General features: G+C 56.4%; 2 protein-coding genes across 12 annotated transcripts in view; one reads left to right on the top strand and one right to left on the bottom strand.

Moving 5' to 3' along the window:
- NKD2 (NKD inhibitor of WNT signaling pathway 2) overlaps positions 1 to 3,605 on the top strand; it is a 31,578-nt gene extending 27,973 nt beyond the window's left edge. For both annotated transcript variants that reach the window (XM_066243134.1, XM_066243139.1), the window contains 5 exons: positions 134 to 229; positions 926 to 1,073; positions 1,358 to 1,442; positions 2,083 to 2,210; positions 2,416 to 3,605. In XM_066243134.1, the coding sequence (XP_066099231.1) occupies positions 134 to 229; positions 926 to 1,073; positions 1,358 to 1,442; positions 2,083 to 2,210; positions 2,416 to 3,008 (1,050 nt within the window). In that variant the 3' untranslated portion in view covers positions 3,009 to 3,605. The remainder of the gene's footprint in view (positions 1 to 133; positions 230 to 925; positions 1,074 to 1,357; positions 1,443 to 2,082; positions 2,211 to 2,415) is intronic.
- A 3,742-nt stretch (positions 3,606 to 7,347) lies between these two features.
- Positions 7,348 to 22,434, bottom strand: part of SLC12A7 (solute carrier family 12 member 7) — a 91,646-nt gene continuing 76,559 nt past the window's right edge. For 9 of the 10 annotated variants that reach the window (XM_066243160.1, XM_066243152.1, XM_066243178.1 and 6 more), the window contains exons 15-24: positions 22,269 to 22,388; positions 21,251 to 21,355; positions 20,470 to 20,638; positions 18,381 to 18,576; positions 17,824 to 17,993; positions 17,495 to 17,626; positions 15,054 to 15,161; positions 13,782 to 13,957; positions 9,960 to 10,093; positions 7,348 to 9,044 (exon numbers count right to left, since the gene is read on the bottom strand). In XM_066243160.1, coding sequence (XP_066099257.1) covers positions 8,953 to 9,044; positions 9,960 to 10,093; positions 13,782 to 13,957; positions 15,054 to 15,161; positions 17,495 to 17,626; positions 17,824 to 17,993; positions 18,381 to 18,576; positions 20,470 to 20,638; positions 21,251 to 21,355; positions 22,269 to 22,388 — 1,402 coding nt within the window. In that variant the 3' untranslated portion in view covers positions 7,348 to 8,952. Of the gene's footprint in view, positions 9,045 to 9,959; positions 10,094 to 13,766; positions 13,958 to 15,053; positions 15,162 to 17,494; positions 17,627 to 17,823; positions 17,994 to 18,380; positions 18,577 to 20,469; positions 20,639 to 21,250; positions 21,356 to 22,268; positions 22,389 to 22,434 lie in introns of those variants that run through there. The other variant, XM_066243224.1, reaches the window with a different exon arrangement.

Below are 22,434 nucleotides of genomic sequence, written 5' to 3' on the forward strand. Positions count from 1 at the left end.
GTCTCCCGGCCCATCCAGGGCAGGAGCTTGAGGGGTCAATGGGAGGCGGCCTGTTTTCCCAAGAGATGGGGAAGCTCGGGGTCCCAGTGCAGGGTGACGACCCCACCTGCCCCTGTCCCCATGTGCCCTGCAGGCACTCCAATGTGATGTCTCAGTGGAGGAGGACAACCGCCAGGAGTGGACCTTCACGCTCTACGGCTTTGACAACAGTGGGAAGGCCACCAGGGAGGTGATATGCTTGTGTCTTGAGAACATGGTCCACGGGGCAGGGGTCTGGCAGCAGACAGATACTGCTGCCTCTGGCGTCAGTGATGGGGAGACAGGCTAAGCCCTCTGGGGTGGGAGGAGAGGCTAGACCTTTCTCAGGAGGGCGGGCGGGAGTGACTGACCCAGGTAACCAGTGGAGCCCAGGGAGTCCTATGGCCCCAGGTGGTCAGCACTGTTTCCTGCACAGCCTGCTTCTGGAGCCCTCTGAGGCTCAGTGAGGCCAGCTGCCCCTCCTCAAGGTGGTGAGGGTCCCAGTAGTGCCCCTGGCCCTCCCCTCTGCTGGCCTGTGTGTCCAGGATGGGCATGGTGCCCTTGAAAGGAAGCAAACATGTAGGACACGGAAATAGTGTCTTTGGGTTAAAGAGCAACACTTTGGTAGTTACCTGATTGCAAAGTCCTTTGAACATATAAATTCAGTGTGAATTTGAAAAGTCCAAGAAATGTGATGCCAGCAAAAGCAGGGCTACCTGCCCGTCTGTTTGGTGCCTTGTGGGGCTAAATTTGGGCTGAGAAAGGCTGCTCAGTGAGTCATCCTGACTGAGCCAGGGTCTGTGGGACGCAGAGGGGCTCCAACAGGCAGGCCGCCTGGAGGTAGTGGCGTGGGCGGGCAGTCCCCAGACCAGTCCACCAGTGTCCGTGACATCAGTGCCATCCTTAGGACATGTCCAGCCTGATGCATACCATCTACGAGGTCGTCGACGCCTCAGTCAACCACTCCTCCGGCAGCAGTAAGACCCTGCGCGTGAAGCTGACCGTCAGTCCTGAGCCCTCCAGCAAGAGGAGGGAGGGTCCTCTCACTGGCCAGGGTGAGGGTGAGGGGCCTGGGTCCCTGCTCAGATGCCCTGAAGACCTCTTCCTGGCCCCCACCCCCACTCTGCACCCCCACAACCCTCCTCATCTCCCACCTACCAAGCCACAGGGGTTACTGTTAACCCCATTCCTCTCCCACCCCCACCAGAGCAAAACCTCTGTGGTTTCCTAGACATGGAAAGTGGGGCCTGGCACCTGGTGGGGGCTCAGAAGTGTTTGCTCGTGAAGGAGTGAATGAATGAACACGTGAACCAATGAATGCGTGAATCCACTCTTTCAGAGCGGGAGCCCACTCGCTGCAGGACAGAGGGTGAGATCTCCGAGGACCCCAGGGTGGCCGACAGGAGACTGTCTGCTCACATCAGGTGAGGAGCTGGGGTCCAGCACTGTCCTCCAGGTGCACCCTCCCCAGGTTGGTGCAGCCCAGCCACACCCCTGCTTCTTGCAGGGGCTTCCCCCTCAGGGCAAACTGCCAGGACAAGGACCTGGGTACAGGGGAACCCTGGGAACAGCTTCCCATTGGGGTGAGGGTACTGTCTTATGGCCCGGCACTCCGGCTGGGGCTGGGCACACCCAGCACCTCTCTGAGACAGGTGAGGCTTAAAGGGCAGCTCAGCCTCAGAGCCTCAGTCTGGCATAGTCTTTGGCACACTGGGGTTCCACTCACGAGCTGTGGAGGTGACACGGACAGTGGAGGTCCCAGGGCAGTGACCCGCTCTCTGACTCGGGGCCTGACTGGGCATTCTACGTGGCCCAGAAGATGGGAGTTCCAGGTTCCCTAAGACAACTCGCAACAGTGGTCCCGGGGTCTGGATGGGGCCCTGGGCCCCTGGGGATCTTGCTGCCTTGGACACCCACCCTTTCTGATGTTCCTCTCTGGGAGGCGGACACTGGTCAGAGCCCACTGCCCAGGACCATCTGTTCCAGTGCCCCCTTAATCTCTGAGGGATGTTTGCTCTGGTCTTGTGTGGAAGTCAGGCCCCTTCTGCCTTATGCCCCACACAGGAGGCCCAATGCTGACCCCCACCCCTGCCCCGTGAGGGGACCGTACTGTGTGGATGAGAACACTGAGCGGAGAAACCACTACCTGGACCTGGCCGGAATAGAGAACTACACGTCCAAATTCGGACCTGGTAGGTACTGGGGTAGTCTCCTGGGCAAGAGGCCCAGGGTATGGACCCCTCCCTTAGGAGCAGTGCCCTGGCCTGAGGGCTCTAGGGCCCCTGCAACAACCATGCTGCTGCTGCATTGCATCCAGGTGTGTGTGAGAGTGCCTGGTCCGAGGTGTGATGTCCAGGCCCTGCAAAGGGCCTCACAGTCTGTGTCCCATGTGTGCAGGGTCCCCGCCGGCACAGGCCAAGCAGGAGCACCAGGGCAAGGCCTCACACCCTCCGAGCAGGTCTCGCTCCCAGGAGTCAGATGCTCACAACATGCACAACCGCAGGTCCCAGGTGCTGGCTGACCATGTTCTTCTGGGTGGTGAGTCCACCGCCCGGGCTCTGGATGTGCAACCCCGGCTGAAGGGACAGGAAAAGCAGTTCCTCAAGTCCCCCAAGGGCTCGGGCAGGCCGCCCGGAGTGCCCAGTGGGGGCATGCCCGGTGGGAACAAGCTCGGGAGGGCCTTCAGCTACTACCCACCGGCCGCCCTGCCCCAGCCCTCCCAGGATGGCCACCACCTCCCACAGCCCCCGCCACAGCCCCCGCCACAGCCCTACGGCCATAAGCGGTACCGGCAGAAGGGCAGGGAGGGCCACTCACCACTGAAGGCGGCACTGGGCCAGCCTGCGGTCATGGAGCACGAGGTGGTGCGGGACCTGCCGCCCGTGCTGGTGGGGGAGGGCTTCTCGGGGCCCGTGGTGCAGCGCCACGAACACCACCACCATCACGAGCACCACCACCATCACCACTACCACCACCACCACCCGTCCTAGCGCGCACGCCCCAGCTGGCGGCCCCAACCGGGCGCCGGCTCCTGTCTCTGGTGCGGGTGGCTGAGGCGCCACCGGGTGGACACGTGGAGAAGGCCCTTCACTCTTCCTCTGCTCTTTCCTCCGTGCTCTCGACGGATGTCGTGTTGAGATGAACACGTTTGATACCACTGATGTTTCCCAGTTATGAAGTGATTCTGTGTAACCCATAAAACCGTATGTAAGCAAAGAAAAGTACAATTGTATCTTTCACGTACGATTCCAAGACGGGCCCTGGTGGCATGATGACGTTCACGTTTTTATTGTGGCGCCTCACGCTTCGAATGCCGTGGACTGAGACGCGCAGGGTGGCGAGGCCTTGATGTTACCTAGCCAGGACTGAACATGCAGCACGGCAACCCTCCTGTGGCTGTTCATTCTGAAGCCCAAAGGGCGTGGTCTGGGGGAGCAGCTGTGCCTTGGTGCACTGCTGCGTGCGCAGGGGCGGGTTCTGCTTCCCCGTGCCGAGCACGGATCATAGTGGAAGAAGGGCAGCCACCAGGGAGGCGTGAGGTGCCCCTCAAACAGTGGTCAAGATATTCAGGAGGTGGGGCCATGAGAGCGAAGAGGAGGGCATGGGTGGGTGGGGCCAGCAGCAGAATCTTAAGTGGACACAGACATGGACAGCAGGGCAGAGGAGGTGGTCAGTTCTCTCTAAACACACACACAGTCCTCTCAACGGGAGGCAGGATGCTTGTTCTCTGGGCTCACGCGTAAACCGTCATGGAGCTCACAGCCCAGCTTCCACGATGCCTCCCTGTGGAACAGTGTGACCCCCCTGGGAGGGTCAGGAAAAGGGGCAGTGACGGTGTCTGCAGGACACGGAACCTTGGCTGGCAGTGTCCCCGATGGCAGGACAGTGGGACTCCTTCCTCCAGCTGAGACAAGCAAGTGGGCTTTCGGGCCTCTTGAGAGTTTGTGCAGGCGACTTTGCATTCACCTTCGTGGAACTGTTTTTAAGAATCAATAAAATTGGTGGTCAACTTGTAATTAAGGTTCCCCTCCCCCAACATAATAAAAATATGTGTATTTTGTAACACATCACACCCTATTCTAAAACGAGCTCAAATAGTCAGTTCACCTGTACCAGCTTGTGGGTGCTCGTGCTGCACTGAGGGTGTATCTGTGTGTCAGTCTCTGTTTACACAGACGTTTGTAGAAGGAAAATTAATATAGAACTCCAGATTAATGGGTAATGTTTCCTCCCATTTTATTGCTCTAAAAAAGAAAAAAAAAACCCTAAGCCCCAGATTTGGTTTATGATAAGGGGACAGACACTTCAGGCCACTGTCCAGGGCTGCCTGGACCAAGGTTGACATGGAGGCGCTGGGCTCTTTGCGATGAGACTCTGGAGGAGCCAATGCATCAGCTGCTACTGTCTCCCCCTGCCCTTTGCCATCTTGTCCCTGTTGGTGGCCATTGTAAAGCCGCTCGGGATTTCTGAGTAACTGGTGTGTGTCCGTGAGCCGAGGCCACGTGTGCAGGGAGAACTAGATGCTGTAAGGGTCTTTCATGGCTGCAGCACTCCCAAATCAGTTTTCCAGGTGTTCAGATCATCAGACCCCAGCTGGTGCCTAGCTGCCCCAGGGCAGAGCGCCCTCTCGTGGGGGCATATCTGTACTCCATTCACACATGAAATCCTGCGGTGACAGCCACACAGCATTGGGATTTTTAAAGAAACACTTGCCATCCCGAACTGGGTCCATTCCTCAGTGTGCAGAGCTCTTACACCTGGTCTCACATTCGGGGAATTTATTTAATTAATCCCAGCTGATCCTTGCAGCTCTGCCACAGCCCTCAGGCAAGTGCTGTGCTGCTGGCTGGCTGGCAGGGAGATCGGATGGGGCCTGAACTTGACTCTGCCCCCAAACCCTAGTTTTAAAAACTACTTGCAAGTGCACTGAAACACCAGCAAACATATCAGAAGCCGAGTGTGTCTGCTGCTTTTGAGTCTGTACAGCACAGAAATGTCCAAACGGAAATGACCGCTGCCTGGCCCCGCCTGTGCAAGTCCATCCCACCAACTCCCGCGGGCAGTGGCGCCCTCTGGCGGGCAGGAGTCACACCTCTCACCTCCTTATGATACGGTGTACTTTGTGACGTCCATAATGAAGAGATGGGAACAGTGCCTGGCCAGTGAAGGAAAGCTTGCGCAGACACTCCTCCACGTTAACTGTTAACTCCTGGAGCGACAACGTCAAGACGATACTTCCCAGGATGTTTCACAGATACCCGCGCTGGAATCCAGCAGCACTTGCTTCTGTTTGGCCCCTGTCTACAGCATTCGTGCTTAAGGGGGCAAATGTGAGCACCTGTCCCGAGACCTCTTGGCCCCGCCTCCTGCATCTTCATCGCCCTCTCAAGAAACAAGGCCACCGCAGAAAAGCCAAGAAACAGACAAGCCAGAGCCACAGTCTTATCTCTTGAGCACTTGACGAGGTCCCAGCGAACACAAGGTTTTGGGGGAAGTTGTACCCGAGAGGCCCCAGTAATGCCAGGCTGGGGAGGCCTGGGGACAGTGGACAGGCTGTGCTGGCCGGGCCCCAGGGGCCTGTGTGTGGGAGCAGAGGTGTGGGTGGCACTGAGTAGGGCTGAGTGGGGCCCAGAGCCCAACGCAACCCCAGGGCTTTTGGTGACAGACATGGGTGGCAGCACCCAGCTGGGTCAGGTGCTGGCAGCCCACCCAGCAAGGGAGAGGTGCCTGCCCACAGGGGGCGAGTGCAGTGGAGCCTCGGGAGGGGCCGAGTGCTTCCTCCGGGCACTGTGAGCCGCGGCCACTAGCCGTTGCCACACCTTGGCAGTGAGTTTGCCTTTCAGACCACGTGGGTGCTCCTGCCTCTTGCACCTGTACCCCTCTCCAGGGCTGTCCAATAGCAGGCATCACGCTGAGTCTGAGGTCCAGAAGGCTCTGCCGCAAGACCACAATGCCTGAACTTGCCCCACCACAGAACCTGCTGTGTGGGGGCCCGTGGGCACGGAGCTGTCAGGACCCCGGGATCCTACCAACTCTGCCGGCCCTTGTGGGGCCTGGGCCTCCTGCTCCCGTGACACCCCCACTCCTGCCCCAAAGACTGGCCCCCTGCTCCAGGTCACAGGTGTGAACACCCCTGGCAAAGACTGGCCAGCCCAGCGCTCCAGGTCCCTCTCCACTCTCCAGATGTCCTGTGTCCACCACCCCCACGGCCCTCAGGAGGCGTGGTGGGCAGCTTCACACAGGTCCTGGGCACCCGGTGCTCTTGCACATTCAGACCATTCAGACTTCACCATGAACACTTCCGAACATCTACACTCTAAAAGGAACCCCATGGCCTGACCAGGTGGTGGCGCAGTGGATAGAGCGTCGGACTGGGATGCGGAAGGACCCAGGTTCGAGTCCCCGAGGTCGCCAGCTTGAGCGCGGGCTCATCTGGCTTGAGCAAAGAGCTCACCAGCTTAGACCCAAGGTCGCTGGCTCCAGCAAGGGGGTTACTCGGTCTGCTGAAGGCCCGCGGTCAAGGCACATGTGAGAAAGCAATCAATGAACAACTAAGAAGTCGCAATGCGCAACGAGAAACTGATGATTGATGCTTCTCATCTCTCTCCGTTCCTGTCTGTCTGTCCCTGTCTATCTCTGCCTCTGTAAAATAAATAAATAAATAAATATGTTTAAAAGGAACCCCATGCCCAGTCACTCTCCCTCCCCCACCTGGTTAACTCACCACCAATCCACTTTGTCTGGATCCCACTGTTCTGCACAGTACATGTTAAGTGGAATCACATGTGACCTGTGGCTGGCTTCTTTCATGCAGCTCATCCGTGGGGTAGCACGTTAGAACGTCATCCCATTTAATGACTGAATTATATTCCAGTGAATGCGTTTACATTTTTAGTCACTACCACCAGCTGGGTGTTTGGGCTGTTCCCACATTTTGGCTGCTGTGACTAGTGCTATGAACATGTGTGCCCAAGTTTATGTGAACACACACTTCTCTGGGCTATACACCCGGGAGCAGGATCGCTGGGCCACACAGACTATTTAACAGTTTTAGGACTTCAACAGTTTCCACAGCATCCACACCTTTACACATCCACGTCACACTGCAGGAGTCAGCCTCCGCCACCTGGGTTCACCTCCATCCTGCTGGGTTTACTGTGACACTGTGTGTTAGAATAAGGGGTCCCCTCTAATCATGGGCTTTATTTGCTGATTTCATCCTGATAGAAAATTATTTCAGCAAACTCCTCCAAGCGAAAGGAGGCATCAGGGCATTTTCTGCAGTTGTCTGATTTTTATGCTAAATGCGACACCAGATTGACTCTTCAATATTGATTGTATTCAATTTTATTCTTCTACTAACAAAAATCATACAAAGGAACCTGTAAAAAGAAAACAAAATCCACTTGAACGGACTGCAGTTAGTTAGGTGCTCAGAGACAGTGGACGACGCTCACCACACACCTGTGAGGGAGGCGGGTTTCACTTAACTCAGTGCTGACCCAGGACGGGCACAGTCTGGACCCCCACCCCCAGCCTCGGCTGTGGCTATTTGGCACACACTCTGGCCAGGGGGCACTGATGGCGATGCTGACCGTCTAGGCTGCCCGATGGCTCCTCAGAAGCCTCTGGCAATGCACGCCTAGCCTTTGTCCCAGCATGAACTTCGTAGCCCAAGCCAATTCCCTTGGGAGCCCATGGAAGCCCGAGAAAGCCCAGGGCTCGGTCCTTCGGGCCTCTTTCACAGACAATCTCTTTGTGGACAACTTACGTAGCATTGAGACACCCAGGTGTTTAAACAAATAAATAAGCCACACAGAAAGTGAGGCACAAATTACTGTGGCATCTACAGTGAACGCGATCACGACCACAAGCAGAAAGACCAACCACAAGGTAAAGTGCAAAGTCTATGGATCACTGAGAGGTACCGCGTCAGTGCCATACAGACAGCTGTCACCACCCCCTCCATGCGGAGGAGGGGCACAGGCTTCAGCTGGACAACTCAGTGCGTGTGCCCTTCCCGCCCCAGTACTCCTCCCCAGAACCGGTGCCCCTCCCCAGAACATGAAGCGTGGACATGGCAGTCATAGGAGCAAGTGTGCATCAGATGCTGAACTGTGTGGCGTGCTTGTGGTCCTGAAGGTGTTACCTTGGCATTTACTGTTTCCACGCTGCAGAAACGAGCCTGCCGGGCGGGGCCCACCAGTGCTTCAGCTAGAGTTCCCAGAAGCACACTTGGGCTCCGGGGACTCCTCGACTAGAGGTTCTTCCCTCAGGAGCTTCTTGCAGCACAAACCCAGCGGGACACCCCACCCCGTGTTCCTGCACAACCAGGTTCCCTTACCAGACATCCCTCGAAAGGCGGGGACCTGACCACGGCCACCTAGCTGAGCCCGGGGATGTGGCGTGGGCAGCTGACTTCTCTGCCTTTATTTACGGAAACAAACATGGATACTCAAAGGAACAGACAGATCAAGTGGCTGATAACCTCTACTGAGTCCTTAGCCACAGGCTGACCTTTTACCTTCATAAACAGACCCTAATGGCCCAAGGATCACCTTCAGTCCATGTGTGGCTTCTTGTGAATGTGCTCGTTGGGGCAGAACTAAATGTGACTGCCACAACAGACCAGGTGGGTGCAACCAAGGAGAATTAATTCTAGAATCCAGAGGTTGTGTGCATGGCCCTCATGAGAGGGACAGCTGTGTCCTCGGCACTCTGAGCCTCCCTTGGGAGCACACGGAGCACCAAGGGCTTCTCACCTCCCCTCAGACTTGAGGAAACCTTTTCAGTCATATGCTGGCTCTCAGCCTAGACAGGAGAGCCTGGTGGTATTCTAGAATCTTCTATAGGAAGCCATGCTGGCAGGTCAAGGGTCTGTGCATGCAGCACCATCCCTGTGCCTACCCAGCGCGCCTCCAGAGTGGCTGAGCGTTAGGAGTAGATGGTGATCACCTCCCGGCCACTGCCTCTGACCAAGAGGACCCTGTTTAGTCCCTCAGTCAGGACCTCGAGGAACTCCATATCTGGTGGGGACTGAGTTAAGGCCACAGCGGATCCCACAGGACATGCAGACTAAAGCATGAGGAGGGTATGTCGTCAGGACGCGTTTGAAAGAGGGTGTGGACTGAGCTGAGGAAAGCCAGACCCCAGATCCCTGGGGTAAGGGTGGGAAAGGGTTCTAGGGTAGGGGAGGGGTCCCAGGAGTGACGCCGGCGGCACTGAGGCCACCCACCAAGGGGCCTCTACCCGGTGCAGGCGGCCTGACGGGGAACCTGCAGGAGACCCCCGCCCTCCCCTCAGGGCTCTGGGTACAGACCCACCAAGAGGGGTGGGCCTGACAGATTTGTCCACTGTCAACCAAGAAAGCCAAACAGGCCAGCATGTCCTAGTCACCAAGATATAAATTCCTAACTTGTGGTCAGCTTGAGGCTTAAACCCGAGAGCCAAGCCGCTGACCTCCTCCTACTTATCCCCCCACTCCCCAGAGGACGGTCCCCAGACCACACATTCCTAGGCACCCTGGAGCCTGTGTGAGGTCCTGTCCCCTGCTTCATGTGGCAGCTGAGCCACATTTAAGGCTGACAGCCCAGTTTGGGGCAGTGTTGACTGTGACCTCTACAGTCACAGCCTCCGCCTCTGTGGCTGGCACACCCCAATCAATCAGGAGGAGCCGAGGGGCCCATGTGGGGACACAGGGTGTGATGGGCAGAATGGTATTAAAGGGGCAGCAAGGTAGCAAGAGGGCTCAGAATTGAGCCTTGGCAGAGGCCTGTGGGCTTGTCACCCTAGAGTTGGCCCATCCCAGAGATGGAGTCGCACACAGGGTCCTGACAGGCCCCAGGAAAACACCAGGATGGGAGCTGGCCAGGTGGGTGCTTAGAACCCAGGGTCCATATCACCTGCCCCCTGCCCTGAGGTCTATACCCAGGAAAGGATACAGTTCTCATCCCCCTGCCGGTTTCTGGGGGGTCCCGGCATGTTCAGCAGGACCAGCTGGGCGTCCTGGGACTTGTTCAGGACGACACCATTGAGCTTCACAGCTGTGTGCATCCTCCTGACGTTGGACTGGTTCCTGCAAAGGGGAGACGGTCACTCTGCCACCCCCATCCCACGATGCTGGGCACCAGGCCAGGTGTGAACCCCAACCGGCCCCACTTCACTCTTGTTAGAAAGGGCCAGTGGAAACAAATCCAATTCAAGTGGAGTCACAGCCCCGAAGGCTCCACGGGAGGTGACTCACAGGAGAACCGCGTTGGGAAGTAGAGGACGGGAGGGGGCATTTATTTAGCAAGCAGAGGGCTCTGGCCTCCAAACACTTTAGACTGCGAGTCACTAAAGCTGCCGAGCTTCTAGTTTACAAGCAGTTGTCCACACAGGAGGAACCAAATGCTTTGGGGGCGAGCTTGCCGTCTGGGCGCAGAAAGGTGCTCACACACCCAGGGGCTCTGCATCCCTTCCTGTTAGAATCCCTGGCGTTGTGGCCAAACCTCACTTTACACACCACCCTGCGGTAATATGCTAAACCGAGTGCACACGGCAACGTCTCCTTCACCCTGACACAGGCTGGGGTGCAGGGAGCCCCGAGGTGGAGGCGAAGGAACCAGGCCCCTGCACCTGGCACCCGCCCCACTGCAGCCTGAAATCCTGTAACAAAGCCCGAGACCCTGGCTGAGGATGCGGCCACTGTGCAAGCCCAACCAGCTCTTGGTCCTCCTGGGCGCTGCTGCTCCTGGCTACAGCTGAAGGACAAGAAGGCTCCAATGCCTGGCGAGCCAGACCCTGTACTTTGAGTCCTCACTATCCAGTTCTCCATGCTCGACAAAGCAGGTGGAGTGTCCACTGTGCTTTGACACTTCCCCAGGTGTCCTGGGTAGCCCCCAAGGGAGGGTCCCCAGACGACTAAGACTAGGGAGACTGCGGGCCTGCACCCACTGGCACGCCTGGGCACTCAGGTGCCCACAGGACCTCATGGGTCCCCAGCTAGGTGGCCAAGCACACACACCCCCCGGAACTGTGCTCCTGAAAGCTCTCAGGAGAAGCTGCCCTAGGCACCCCGCCCAATTCAAAGCATTTGCATCTTCCTGTGCTAGACGGTTCTAGGGTCACACACAGGGGTCCGTGGTCAGCCTCAGGAAGTGCAGCCTGGGCAGTCTGATGGCAGCCCTTCCACATGAGAGGGACGGGCGGGCGGGCGGGCAGACAGAGGCTGCACACGAGGGGTCAGGAAAAGGACTGCAGGATGAATGCCCAGGCCGCACTCTTTGATCAATTCAACTCTTAAGCCAAATTAATCCAATAATAACTGCCAATTATTACCAGGAGGAAAACAGGGACACAGACCCTTTATTTTCTCCCTCCAATTCCATCTGACAAAATTAGAGATCAGGTCTCTGTCCACGGCACACCAGGATCTCTCATCACAAACAACCGTGAATTAGGTGCCTGGAGAGACCAAAATTACCAGTGTGCTTGGGGACAGCAGCAGCAATTCTAGAAAGGCGTGTGTGAGGCATTAAAGGGTCTCTTAGGGTTAAGAGTTTGAAAAAACATATCTTAAAATCAGAGGTCTGGTCTGAAAGGGCCGGTGGCTCCAGGAGGATGTGCCCTGTTGGGGGGTCAGAGGCGCGAATAAGGACAGGGTGGCCCTCACGTCCCTGGAAACAACCTGCCGTGAGTCTACAAAGCAGGAGATGTATCAGAAATACGCTGACTCTGCCAGATGGAGAGCTTTCACAACAGGGTTTCAGAGGCTGGAGTCAGAGTCTGGGTGGAAGGTCCCAGGGACGGTGAGTCGAATGGAAATTCCGCTCCCTGGTGGTGACATGGGGAGGACTGAGGAAACACGGAAAGAGGACGGTATGGGCTGACCTCCCACCTTCCAGAAGCTTCGCCAGCCCAACCATGAGGAGGGCCAGACAGGGGAGCAGCCCTAGAGGAACGTCCACTTGTCCATACTTAGTTCTGTCCATAAAATAGCCTCTTCCTGGTTCACTTTCTTCCGAGTCCCCAGGCCTGTAAGAATGCACTGACTCTCCTCAATGTGGGGGGGGAGGGTACAGCTTCCGGTGCCTGGAGCCCCTGTCCTGAGCCCAACTGTGCTGCGTGGGTGTGCGGATCTCAGCAGGCCCACAGTTCAACAGTGCTTTAGGGAGAAACCCTTTCCTGTGTCTACGTGTTTTTGGTTTTCTTTATAGACTTTATGGGGAGGATTTCAAGTCCACAGACACAGAGAGCGGAGGTACGGAGGTACAGTCCCACTCAGCCCCCCCCCCCCCCCCCGCAACAGTCTCCCTGATGTGTCCGCGTATATTCCCTCAAGGGACCAACACTGTCAGGTAATTAACTCAGGTTTAGGGGCCAAAATGAAATGCAGCCACCTGGTCCCCAGAATTCCACGATGGACAGCACCCTGGGCTGTGCCACCACAGGAGAAAACGGCCCAAAAGTTCCTGAGGCCGCCAGAGGGGGCGGGGACACAACAGACAAAGAAAAAGGGATGGACAGATGGACAGATAGCCTTAGGGGGCCCTCCTTCCCACCCAGCCAGCCTGGCCCAGGACCCCTGGCCATGGTACTAAGCCCCAGCCTGACCATGCGGAGAATTCATCCACTTCCCTTTTCACAGAGAATGTTAAAGGCCAGCAGCTTCCTATGGGGTAAAAAGGCATCTGATGTGGGGGACACCAGATATTCTGTGCCCACAGAACAGAGGTTTTGTATCTGAACGCCTTAATCCAGGGGCGTGGATGAATCAACTAACAGCTACCGAGACACATGCTTCCGCTCGGAGCCGGCTCAGGAACAACCCGTCCAGACCTCTGTTCTCCGTGGTATCTAGAGAACGGATCTCAGGAATGTAGGAATGTGCCGTGAGCCGCTCTGAACGGAGATGAGCAATTAGACCGGAAACTACTAAACTACTGAAGCTACAGCAGTGGCGAGCAGGCTCTGTCTGCACACTGACACACACGCACACAGACACGCACGTACAGATGGACAAGCGCACACGCAGCCACGCACACAGTTTACGAGGGGTGCGTGGGCCAGACATGCGAGGCAAGCAGGCTAATAGGTATCCTAAACCAAGTGAATGACTTACAGGTTTCCCCATTCTCTACATGGAAGAGAAAACACAGAGAACACGTTACTTCAGCAGCGACCGTGATGCACATTTTTAAACAACTGTGAGCTCACCCTAGGCTGTCTTTTCCGGGCCTACCTCGGTCTTTCTCTGTGAGGGATGCTTCACCCCAGAAGCCACAGAAAGCCTCCAGGCCCTTCCCAACAACCCAGGCTTCCGGGTGTAGCCACTGCTGATGACCCCAGAGAGATGCTGCCCTGCTCTCCCATCCTGGGGCTCAGGGGCTGTGTAACTATGACTCAACCCAGACCCCTCTCGAGAGCCCAGCCACACTGTACTCATGGGCACCTCTACCAGCTCGGGTGGTTCTCAACAAAATGACACGGATAGGAGCCAATGCAGGGGTACAGGCCCCCGGCCCTGAGAGGCCGCCTGCTTCACCAACAGGGTCCAAGCGGGAAGTCCTAATCCATCCAGACCCTAACTTCTAGCTTCTTTCTGTAAGACCCACAAGAACAAAGACAAGCCCAACTTCATGACTGACTCACTGCTCGGCCCCGACTAACCAGACCCGAGTTCCCTGCCCTTCCAGGCCTGACAGCCTGCAGCTGTGTGCCTTTGCCCTCAGGGAGCAAAAAGGCTCGGGACCTGCCACCTGGGTCACCAGGTTGATACTCACGGCTTCAGGCTGAAGAGGTCTTTGAACCCGGACACAGTGTCTTTGTTCCTATACTTTTCCGCGATCAGCTTCTCCTTCGTCCAGGTCATCTGTACTTTGTCGGGTGTGGAAGGGGCTTGGACCTTGGCAGCCACCGCAGAATGGGATGCCGTGTTCCTGTCATGAATTAGCTGAGCCTGTGGGAGGACAGGAGCAGCAACAGAACTTACCACAGCAGGTCTCCAAATTGCCCCAGGGAGTAGGTGAGCATGGGAGGGAGAAGCCACTGGCCACAGAACCAAGAGGGTTTCATGACCAAGTGGACCCAGGGACACCCCCACACACACACACTGGGGCCCCAGCACTGCCCACACTCCATGTTGACACAAGGTGATGTTGACATCCTTAAGTCTCTGCTTCCCAACCTGCTCGTCTACCCATTCACTCACTAAATAATCTGTCGCCTCATTTATCCATTCATTCATCCCCTCAGCCATCCATCCTTCCTCTCATTCATGCATCCATCTCCTCACCCACTCATTCATTCATTCATTCATTCATTCATCCATCCGTTCATCCATCTACTTGCTCGTAAACAACAAAGAAGCCGCCAGGGAGCCCATGCTTTGGGGTGCCATGGAGTTTGGGGATGGGTGGGGTGGGGTGGGGGAGGAGGCAGCTTTGGCATTACACAAAGCACCCGGGGCAGCCTGAGTGCAGAGGAGGTGTGACGGATGGTCGGAGGGAGGTGGCCTGTGGGGATGAGGCAAGCTCAGGGTAGGGGCCTGCGTGGCCACAGTGATGGTCACTCAGGTGGTGACAGGGCCATGTGGTATCAGGCACAGAGCCTGGATGAGAGGTTAACAAGTTAGCTTTTAAGGACACACTGTGGTTGCTGGTTTGAGGATGAAAGGGACAGAAGGGTGGCCAATTAGGCCACTTGGTGGTTTGAGCAGGAGATGATGCCAGAGAAGAGTGGGCTGTGTGTGGATGGGACAGCTCTGAGTAGACTGTGTGTGCAATACCACTGGTGATACAGCCCCTGCACCCAGCCTGGGCATGGTCCACAGAGGCCAGTGAGGGTACAAGACCTTGATCTGTGTGGGGAGAGGTAGAGGTGGAAGTCAGGCCACCCGATCACTCACAAAACCAGGGATGGAGATGACTGGCTCAAAATGACTGCAAAGATCCTGGTCCCAACAGCCCTACGGGGTCTGGAGGAGCACAGGGTCCTGCACCATCAGCTACGGGACTGAGCATCCCCACTGCGGGGTGTCTAGTGCCTGCACGCACCTCCCTCTCCTGCTCTGTCTTGGACAGCTGCATTTGCTTCAGCATCTGGCTTCTCTGCTCCATGACCAGCGTCTTCTCGTAGGTGAACGCGGAGATGTCGTTTTCAACCTAGAACGTCCCAGGGCACAGAAGTAAACTCTACACGTACAAAACATGATGTTTTCACCACAATCTCCCACTCCACTTGGTATTTGAGCAGGTGCTGAAACAAGAGGCTGCCGGCCCCTCCCCCTCTGCAAGCTGGGCCCCCAGCTCTGGGAGGGGCGAGCATATGTGTGTGTACATGTGTGATTGAGCATGTGAGCATATACGTGAAAGACCGTGTGTGTGTGTGTGTAAGCGTATCTGCAGGTGAGCATGTGCGTATGTTTAAGTGTGAGTATGCATACACATGTTGCTGGTGAACATGAACAAGTGAGCAGAAGAGCGTGAAACTGTGTAAGCGCACAAGTGTGTAAACAGCCCTCACACTGAACACACGACATTCCCTGCCCACGCCCCTCCCCAGGACCACATTCATGAACACAAGATGCCCATGAGGAAGGAAACACTATGCCCACAGCTAACCACGCATACAATAAATGTCCAGGTCTCTGGACTTGGCAGTGGCCCCCAGTGGACAACCCGAGTGCAAGGGATACACTCACAAGGGGTAGAGTTGTTTGTGCCCAGGGGAGCCAGCCACCTAACCTGCCCACTGACCACAGAACTTGGTCCTTTCCCGACACTGACACGTCCTTCACTAGGTGACACTGGGTCCTCCCTGTTCCTGGGCGTGCGCCACACCCGCAGCCCCCAGAACTTCTGTGGAGCTCTGTGCCCTCGTCCACCAGGCCTGGTGGGCTGGGTGTCATTCCCTGGCCCTTTCCACGAGTCAGCGTGGAGAAATGAATTTTTATGTACTATTTCTGTATCAGTCCACTCTCCTAAATTCTTACTGAATAAAATGTTTATCTTCTTTTTTCCCCCATACTTAAATAAACTGATTCCCTCATACTATACTGGCCATACACCCAGTATAGGTTACTTAACCCCAGACATTAATCTGCATGGCAAAAGAAGATTATTTTGGATTCTGGCCTGGATGCTCTTTGAGTCCATTAACTAAATGTCCATTTATTCTTACTTCCCTGATGTTCTTAATAAAACCCAGTCAAGCTCTTGACCCTTAGGCAACCCATAGGCCCCTGCCTCCTGAGGACCCTAAACTAAAGCCCAGGCTCGGGGGCTGCAGGTGACACCCCAGGCCCTGCTCTCCGTGAACAGGGCTCCCGCTGCACAGCACTCCACGTGAGAATGGCATCTGGACCATCCTGGAGGGGCTAACCAGAAGATCCCAGAAACAGCAGAAGGGGAAGGAGGGACCTGACTAACTGGACACCAGCCACGGCCTCGCCCTCACACAGGAGTGCTCAACTGCAACTGTAAATCCCGCAGGACCCACCCCGACAGGCGGCGCAGGGTGGCGCCAGGCAGAAGCTGGACACTTTCACGTTCACAAAGGAAACACAATTATGCCCTTAAACCATAAATGCTTCTACTGAAACCTAATCAGCAGCCATGACTGAAACCCAGCAGGGCTGCAGATCTTAACAATGCTGTTGTTAAATAAATGGCACCAACTACCCACTTGGAGAGCTGAGTAAGACCAGGGACTTGACTCACACTGGTGACACCGACACCAGGCCTCAGTGTCCTCCTCAAACGGGGCCCAGATATTTGCATCTTAATTCTGCTTGGTTTCAGGGGATTTGAAATGTGCGAGGTCACCAATGGACAGTTACAGGAGGGTGGGGGGCGACGGCAAAGGGATGCAGGAGCCGCAGGGAAGACGTCTGGAAGGCCAGAGCTGGACGATGTGAGCAACAGAATGAACAGTGTGGTGAGCAACCCCACGTGCAAAGGAGTGTGAGAGCTGGACACAAATGCACCCGACACACTCGGGAAGGATGCTGACAACTCAGCCCCTCCTGCACCCTGAGGACTGGGGACACACCTCCAGAACAGTCTGGGCTTCACAAAGGGGGTGCCTGCAGGCACACCTGGACCACAGATTCTCATCACCCGTGATGGGCTGAATGTCACATTCCCCTTATAGGACACACTGGGGAGGGCACGGCACCTCTGGAGTCTTCCTCCCATAAAATCCAGTCCAGCCACGAGAAAAACATCGGGCAGACCTAACCGGGGGAACATTCTACAAAACCCCTCTAAACTACCAAGGTCATAAAGAAGAGAGAAACTGTCGCAGCCCAGAGGAGAGAATGCAGCCTGGGTCCTGAAACACAGAGGAGGTGAGGGATGACGGGAGACACTGACGGTGGGGAGCACGGAGGGCACGGGAACCCCGCTCCACCGCTACGTTCTCGCAGACCCAGCACTGCGCCAAACCTGAACACAGCACAGCCGCAGCCCGCCCGGCCGAGCCCGCACGCTCTCACCATCTCCACCACCTCCACCTCCGCAGTGATCCTGAGGTGGTACAGGAACGTCTGCAGGTCCTTCTTCATCTGGATGCTGTTGTCGTCCTCCTGAGCCACCGTGAAGATGCGCATCCGGCACTTCCTCCACACCTGGGGTGCGAGGTGGAGACGTGTGCTCAGGGCAGTTTCTGACATCGCTGGCCTGCACGGCCCACCCCATGGGACACAGGCCCCCCAGAGTCCCCCAACGCGTGACCCCTACCCCTCCAGGACCTCCCACCTATGACCCATGACCCCCTACCTGTGACCCCTGACCCCACCTGTGACCCCCGTGACCCCACTCCCACCTTGTGCTGCCGCAGCAGGAAGGGCAGCAGCATGAGCAGGCCGCCATCATGCACGATCCACCAAACATCAATGTTCCCATCGCTAAAGCGTTCTTGGTTTTGTGGAAACAGGTCCACGTTTTTGGCCACCAGCAGGGCCTGCTGTGCTGCTGTGGTGTCACGGACGGTGTCTGTACAGACAGCACATGGGTCAGAGGGGTCTCGGCAGAACTGCCCACCCCAGGGGCTCACTGGGCACCAGCCAGTGCAGGAGGAGGCCACCGGGTCCCCCCAGAGCCCCCACTCAGGGTGGGTTCTGAAGCAGCCCTCATTCCATCAGCAACTCTGCAGTCGGCACAGGGAAGTGGGCAGCCAAGCCAGGCACCTCCCCAGGGATAGCCAAACTGGGGGGCACAGTCAGGGGAAAGGAAGAGCGGGGCTCAAAGATTCCAAACGGCCATTCGCTTTTAAAATATGTTCAAGAGAAACGCCATAGCTTGTGGTTCCAACAGGCCTCCAAGAAGCAGCTTTCAGGCCAGTGACCTCAACACCCACAGCCTTTGGGAGACGTTACCCACCGACAAAGTTCTTCCAGGAGAAGGGGTTGTCCTCGTCTTTCCAGAACGTGGGCCAGGCCATGAGCACCGTGTTGTGCTTCATGCCCCCCAGACCAGCCGACTGGATCAGGTGGGACATGCCGTCCCGCAGATTGGAGGACACCACCAGCTGGCAGAAGCCTTTGGTCTTCTCGGCACTCATCAGGGACCGGATGTTCTAGGGAGAGGCCAGGAGTCAGCGCTGCAGCGCCCACGGAGCAGCTCGAGAGCATGCACCCGTCCCACCAACCCATCACGAGGGCCAGGGCAGCTCTGGGCAGACCACACACTGACATCACTGCCTCAGGGTAAGGCCAGAGGCTAAGAGTGGATGGTGCCTACGGTGCCTGAACTCAGGACCAGGAGGGCGCTCTGGGGGACTGCCTGCGTGTGCGTGTGTCACCCACGGGGGTGATGGTAAGTGCTGTGCATACAACTCGAGGTGGCTCTTTCAATATGATCTATGTTGTCACAAAAACACCCACCATTTCACTGGGATGCTATAAGCCCTGTGTTAAACACTGGGTTTGTTGAAAACTTTGCTAGAATGTGTCAAATCCAACGACTCTTCTAAGAAAAACTGTGGTACTTCGTGGGTTCAGGGATGAAATATAAGGTGTGTGCCACGTGCCCCGCACGCAGTTCCTGCCCACTCGGTCACATGCGGGCATCTGACCAGGCAGCTTGATTTCAGAAAAGCCCCAACATGCAGTGAGCCAACATGTCTTCCATTAAAGCAATGCCACATGTGGATGTTAGTCTCCTTGCTGGCCACACTGACCAGCCCACAGAAGCCAGGCTTGTGGCCTTAGGCAGAGCCACAAGCCACAGAGAAGCAATCTTGGGTCCCTTGGATGTCGGCCTCCCAGAATGGGAATGTCTCCCAGGCCTGCCCCATTCTGCACTCTGAAACACAGATCACCTGTTTTCTTAAATCTTGCAGGTCTGTGAACACAGGAATTTGGCCCTAGGATGGACTATACCCAATTCAAATGATGTGGATGACACTTGGGACGTTAGAGCTGCTGACAGCCGATGGAACTCTGGACGAGAACTGATAGTGAGCTAACTGGAGAGGGTGTTGGGGTTAGATGAATGTACTCTGCACAAAAGCAGATATAAGCATTTTGGGGTCCAAAGACAGACTATGGTGGGTTGACATTGGCCCCCCCAAAAGACATGTCTACATCCTAATCCTGATAACCGGTGCATGTGGCCTTATTTGGGAAAAGGGTCTCTGCAGCTGTGATTAAGAATCCTAAGAGGAGGAGATCATCTTGGATCATCCAGGTGGCCTTGAATCCAGTGAGAAGTGTCCTTATAAGAGATAGAACAAAAAAGACACAGATGGAGAAGTCTATAAAGACAGGGGCAGAAATGGGAGAGATGCAGCCACACACCCAGGGACACCTGAAGCCCCTTCAGTGGCTGAAGGAAACAGGAAGGGTCTTCCCCTCAGTCTTCAGAGAGGGTATGAGCCTGCAACACTTTGATTTTGGACTTTCAGCCCAAAGAGGAGGAGGATAAACCTATGTTTGTTGTCAGCCCCCCTGCGTGTGGTCATTAGTTACAGTCACTGCAGGACACTTATACAAAGGGCAAGAGTCCCTCCCCTCTGCCCTGCTGAGACCTCAGAGCCTCTGAGCAGGCAAACCCTTCTTTCAGAAGCACAGGGACCTCAAACATGGAAGTAAACCGAATTGGAGCCAGGCTGTCACAGGGCTCTAGAAGAACCTGTCCATCAATGGAGAACTCCTCCAAGGTTTGAGCAAAATAGCCCTTCACCGGCTCTGCAACCTTCCTGAGTGTAACCAGCACTCTCTTTCAGGTCCCAAAGCATCACATGTTGGGGGCATTTCTTAAGTAGGTTTCAGTCCTAAACATTTCAAACTCAAAAACTACTGTCCTTTTTGAGACAAGCAATAGCACAGCACACAGCACTGCCTGGGGCACTGGAGATGGAAGGCCTCTGCAGCCTAGGCAGACATGGTCTGGCCTCCACGCCCTCTGCTCCCTCACAGGCCATCCTGGGCCCACCTCTGTCTTCCAGTCCCAGCCAGCACCCACCCACCTCCTCGGCCCTCTGGGCCTCCGCATGCTTGTCCAGGTAGGTCCCCTCCAGAACGGAGCCCACGATGGTCAGGCCCTTGCCAGCCTTGAGCTGTGTAGTGAAGGACAGCAGGCGAGGGTGCTTCACACACTGCTCAGAATCCAGGTTCAACATCACCAGCACCTGGGGCCTGTGCAGGGACAGCAGTTACCATGTCAACGCTTCACCACACGCTCACAGGTGGACAGGTGAGACATACGGGACAAGTGAAACAGGTGAACAGATGAGAAAAGTGTATAGTCAGATACCTCCCTGAGGCCCCCTGAGCCTAGGAACCCCTGCTGAAAACCCCAGTGAGCACCGCCCATTCCTGCCTGTTAACGCCTCCAGGTAAGTGCAGGCCAAGGAGACCAAGAGCTTTCAGAGCAGACTGAATTCCTGTTCTGCGTGGGCAAGCCTCCTCCCAACCCCCTCCCAGAAGTGAGAAGAGGGAGCAGCCCAGCTGTTACATGCTGAAGTCCTCGATCCAATCTGCAGCAGGAGCCCCGCCGGGAAAGCTCACCTGCGCCCCCACCCACCACACAGCCCAGGCCCAGCTTGGAGCCCGGCACCGCCCTCCAGATGTCCGATCAGACACACATTGATCACACCCAGGCTGACCCACCATCAGCACCAGAAGCTTCCAAGACATCATTTCCTAACAAGAGGAGGATTGGTTGCTCTGTGTAAATCTGACTTCAGAAACAAGTGCCCCCCAGGATCAAAGGGCGGGGTGGGCTTGGGGCGGGCTGCCAGTGCTCACCTCCAGTTCTTGGTGTGTGGGGGGCCGTGTTCCACGCGCAGCAGGGCGTAGCGGGCAGCATTCAGCGACAGCCCCCTGATGCCGTCCCCCCACTCCTTCTCGGCCCTGTGGGAGAGGGGCAGCAGTGAGGCCCCGGCCCCGCAGTAGGCACTCGGGAAGATGCCCACAGGGCAGCCACCCCAATAGGCTGACTTAGGAGCTCTTGGGGATTCCGTGATGGAGGAGGGGGCTTCCAGGCCAGCCGAGAGGGAAAGGCCTGCCTTGGGGAGGGGCAGCCTGGCTGGGAGGGACCGAGAGGGCGGTGGCCCTGGCACCCTGTTTGGGGCCTCAGCGTTGGGGCTGACTAGGGGAGATGAAGAGGATGTGGGAGGTCTGATGGGCAGGCAGTGACCTGGGCAGAACTGGCTCCAAAGACTGGGGTCACCAGCACAAGCACCACGGCCCCCAGGCCCTCCTTCCAAACCACCCCGAGAGCTGGGATTGGGACTTCGGGCAGCCCACCCACCCCACCGCCTCTCTCCCACCCAGACCCCCACAGGGACCAGGGGGGCTGGGGAAATGGCCCCGTGAGGAACTACAGGCTCTGAGATGCAGTTAACTAGAGGTACTATTGTTGCTCATGGCTTTCTTTTTTTGATGCTGTGGTTTCTGGAAATTCTGAAATCTGTCACACATCAATGCTGCCACTTGGTGGGTTTTAGCTTCCAAAAAGCACACTAAAAAATTGTGGCTTTTACATACAGACATAGGCAAACCTAATGCTGTGTTATAACAAATAGAATCAACTGAGAACAGCAGACGTGGTGGCTCGCCACGTGTTAGGACAATGGCTACAGCAGAGAGACACTACCCAGGTCCCTGTGCGCATGTCCTCACTAGAGGGACCCCAGCCCTCCTGGTCCAAGGGGGCCCCGCCAAAAACTTGACTATAAAACCCTAGAGAGGCCCCGGTCTGGGAGCACTCCCAGGTTGGCAGGAACCCCGTGAATGTGGTGGCCACGTGGCCCACAAAGCTCACCCGCGGTACTCGATGTACTTGTAGATACAGCCGGCAATGAGCATGGCGAACAGGGCGTAGTACCAGGAGCAGATGAACATCAGAGCTAGGCAGAGGCTCATGCCCAGGAATGACAGAGTCCTGGGGGGATGTGTGGCCACAGTGTGGCCACAAGTGGAGACCAGAG

Source organism: Saccopteryx bilineata, chromosome 1, assembly GCF_036850765.1.
Source record: "Saccopteryx bilineata isolate mSacBil1 chromosome 1, mSacBil1_pri_phased_curated, whole genome shotgun sequence".
Taxonomy (NCBI): domain Eukaryota; kingdom Metazoa; phylum Chordata; class Mammalia; order Chiroptera; family Emballonuridae; genus Saccopteryx; species Saccopteryx bilineata.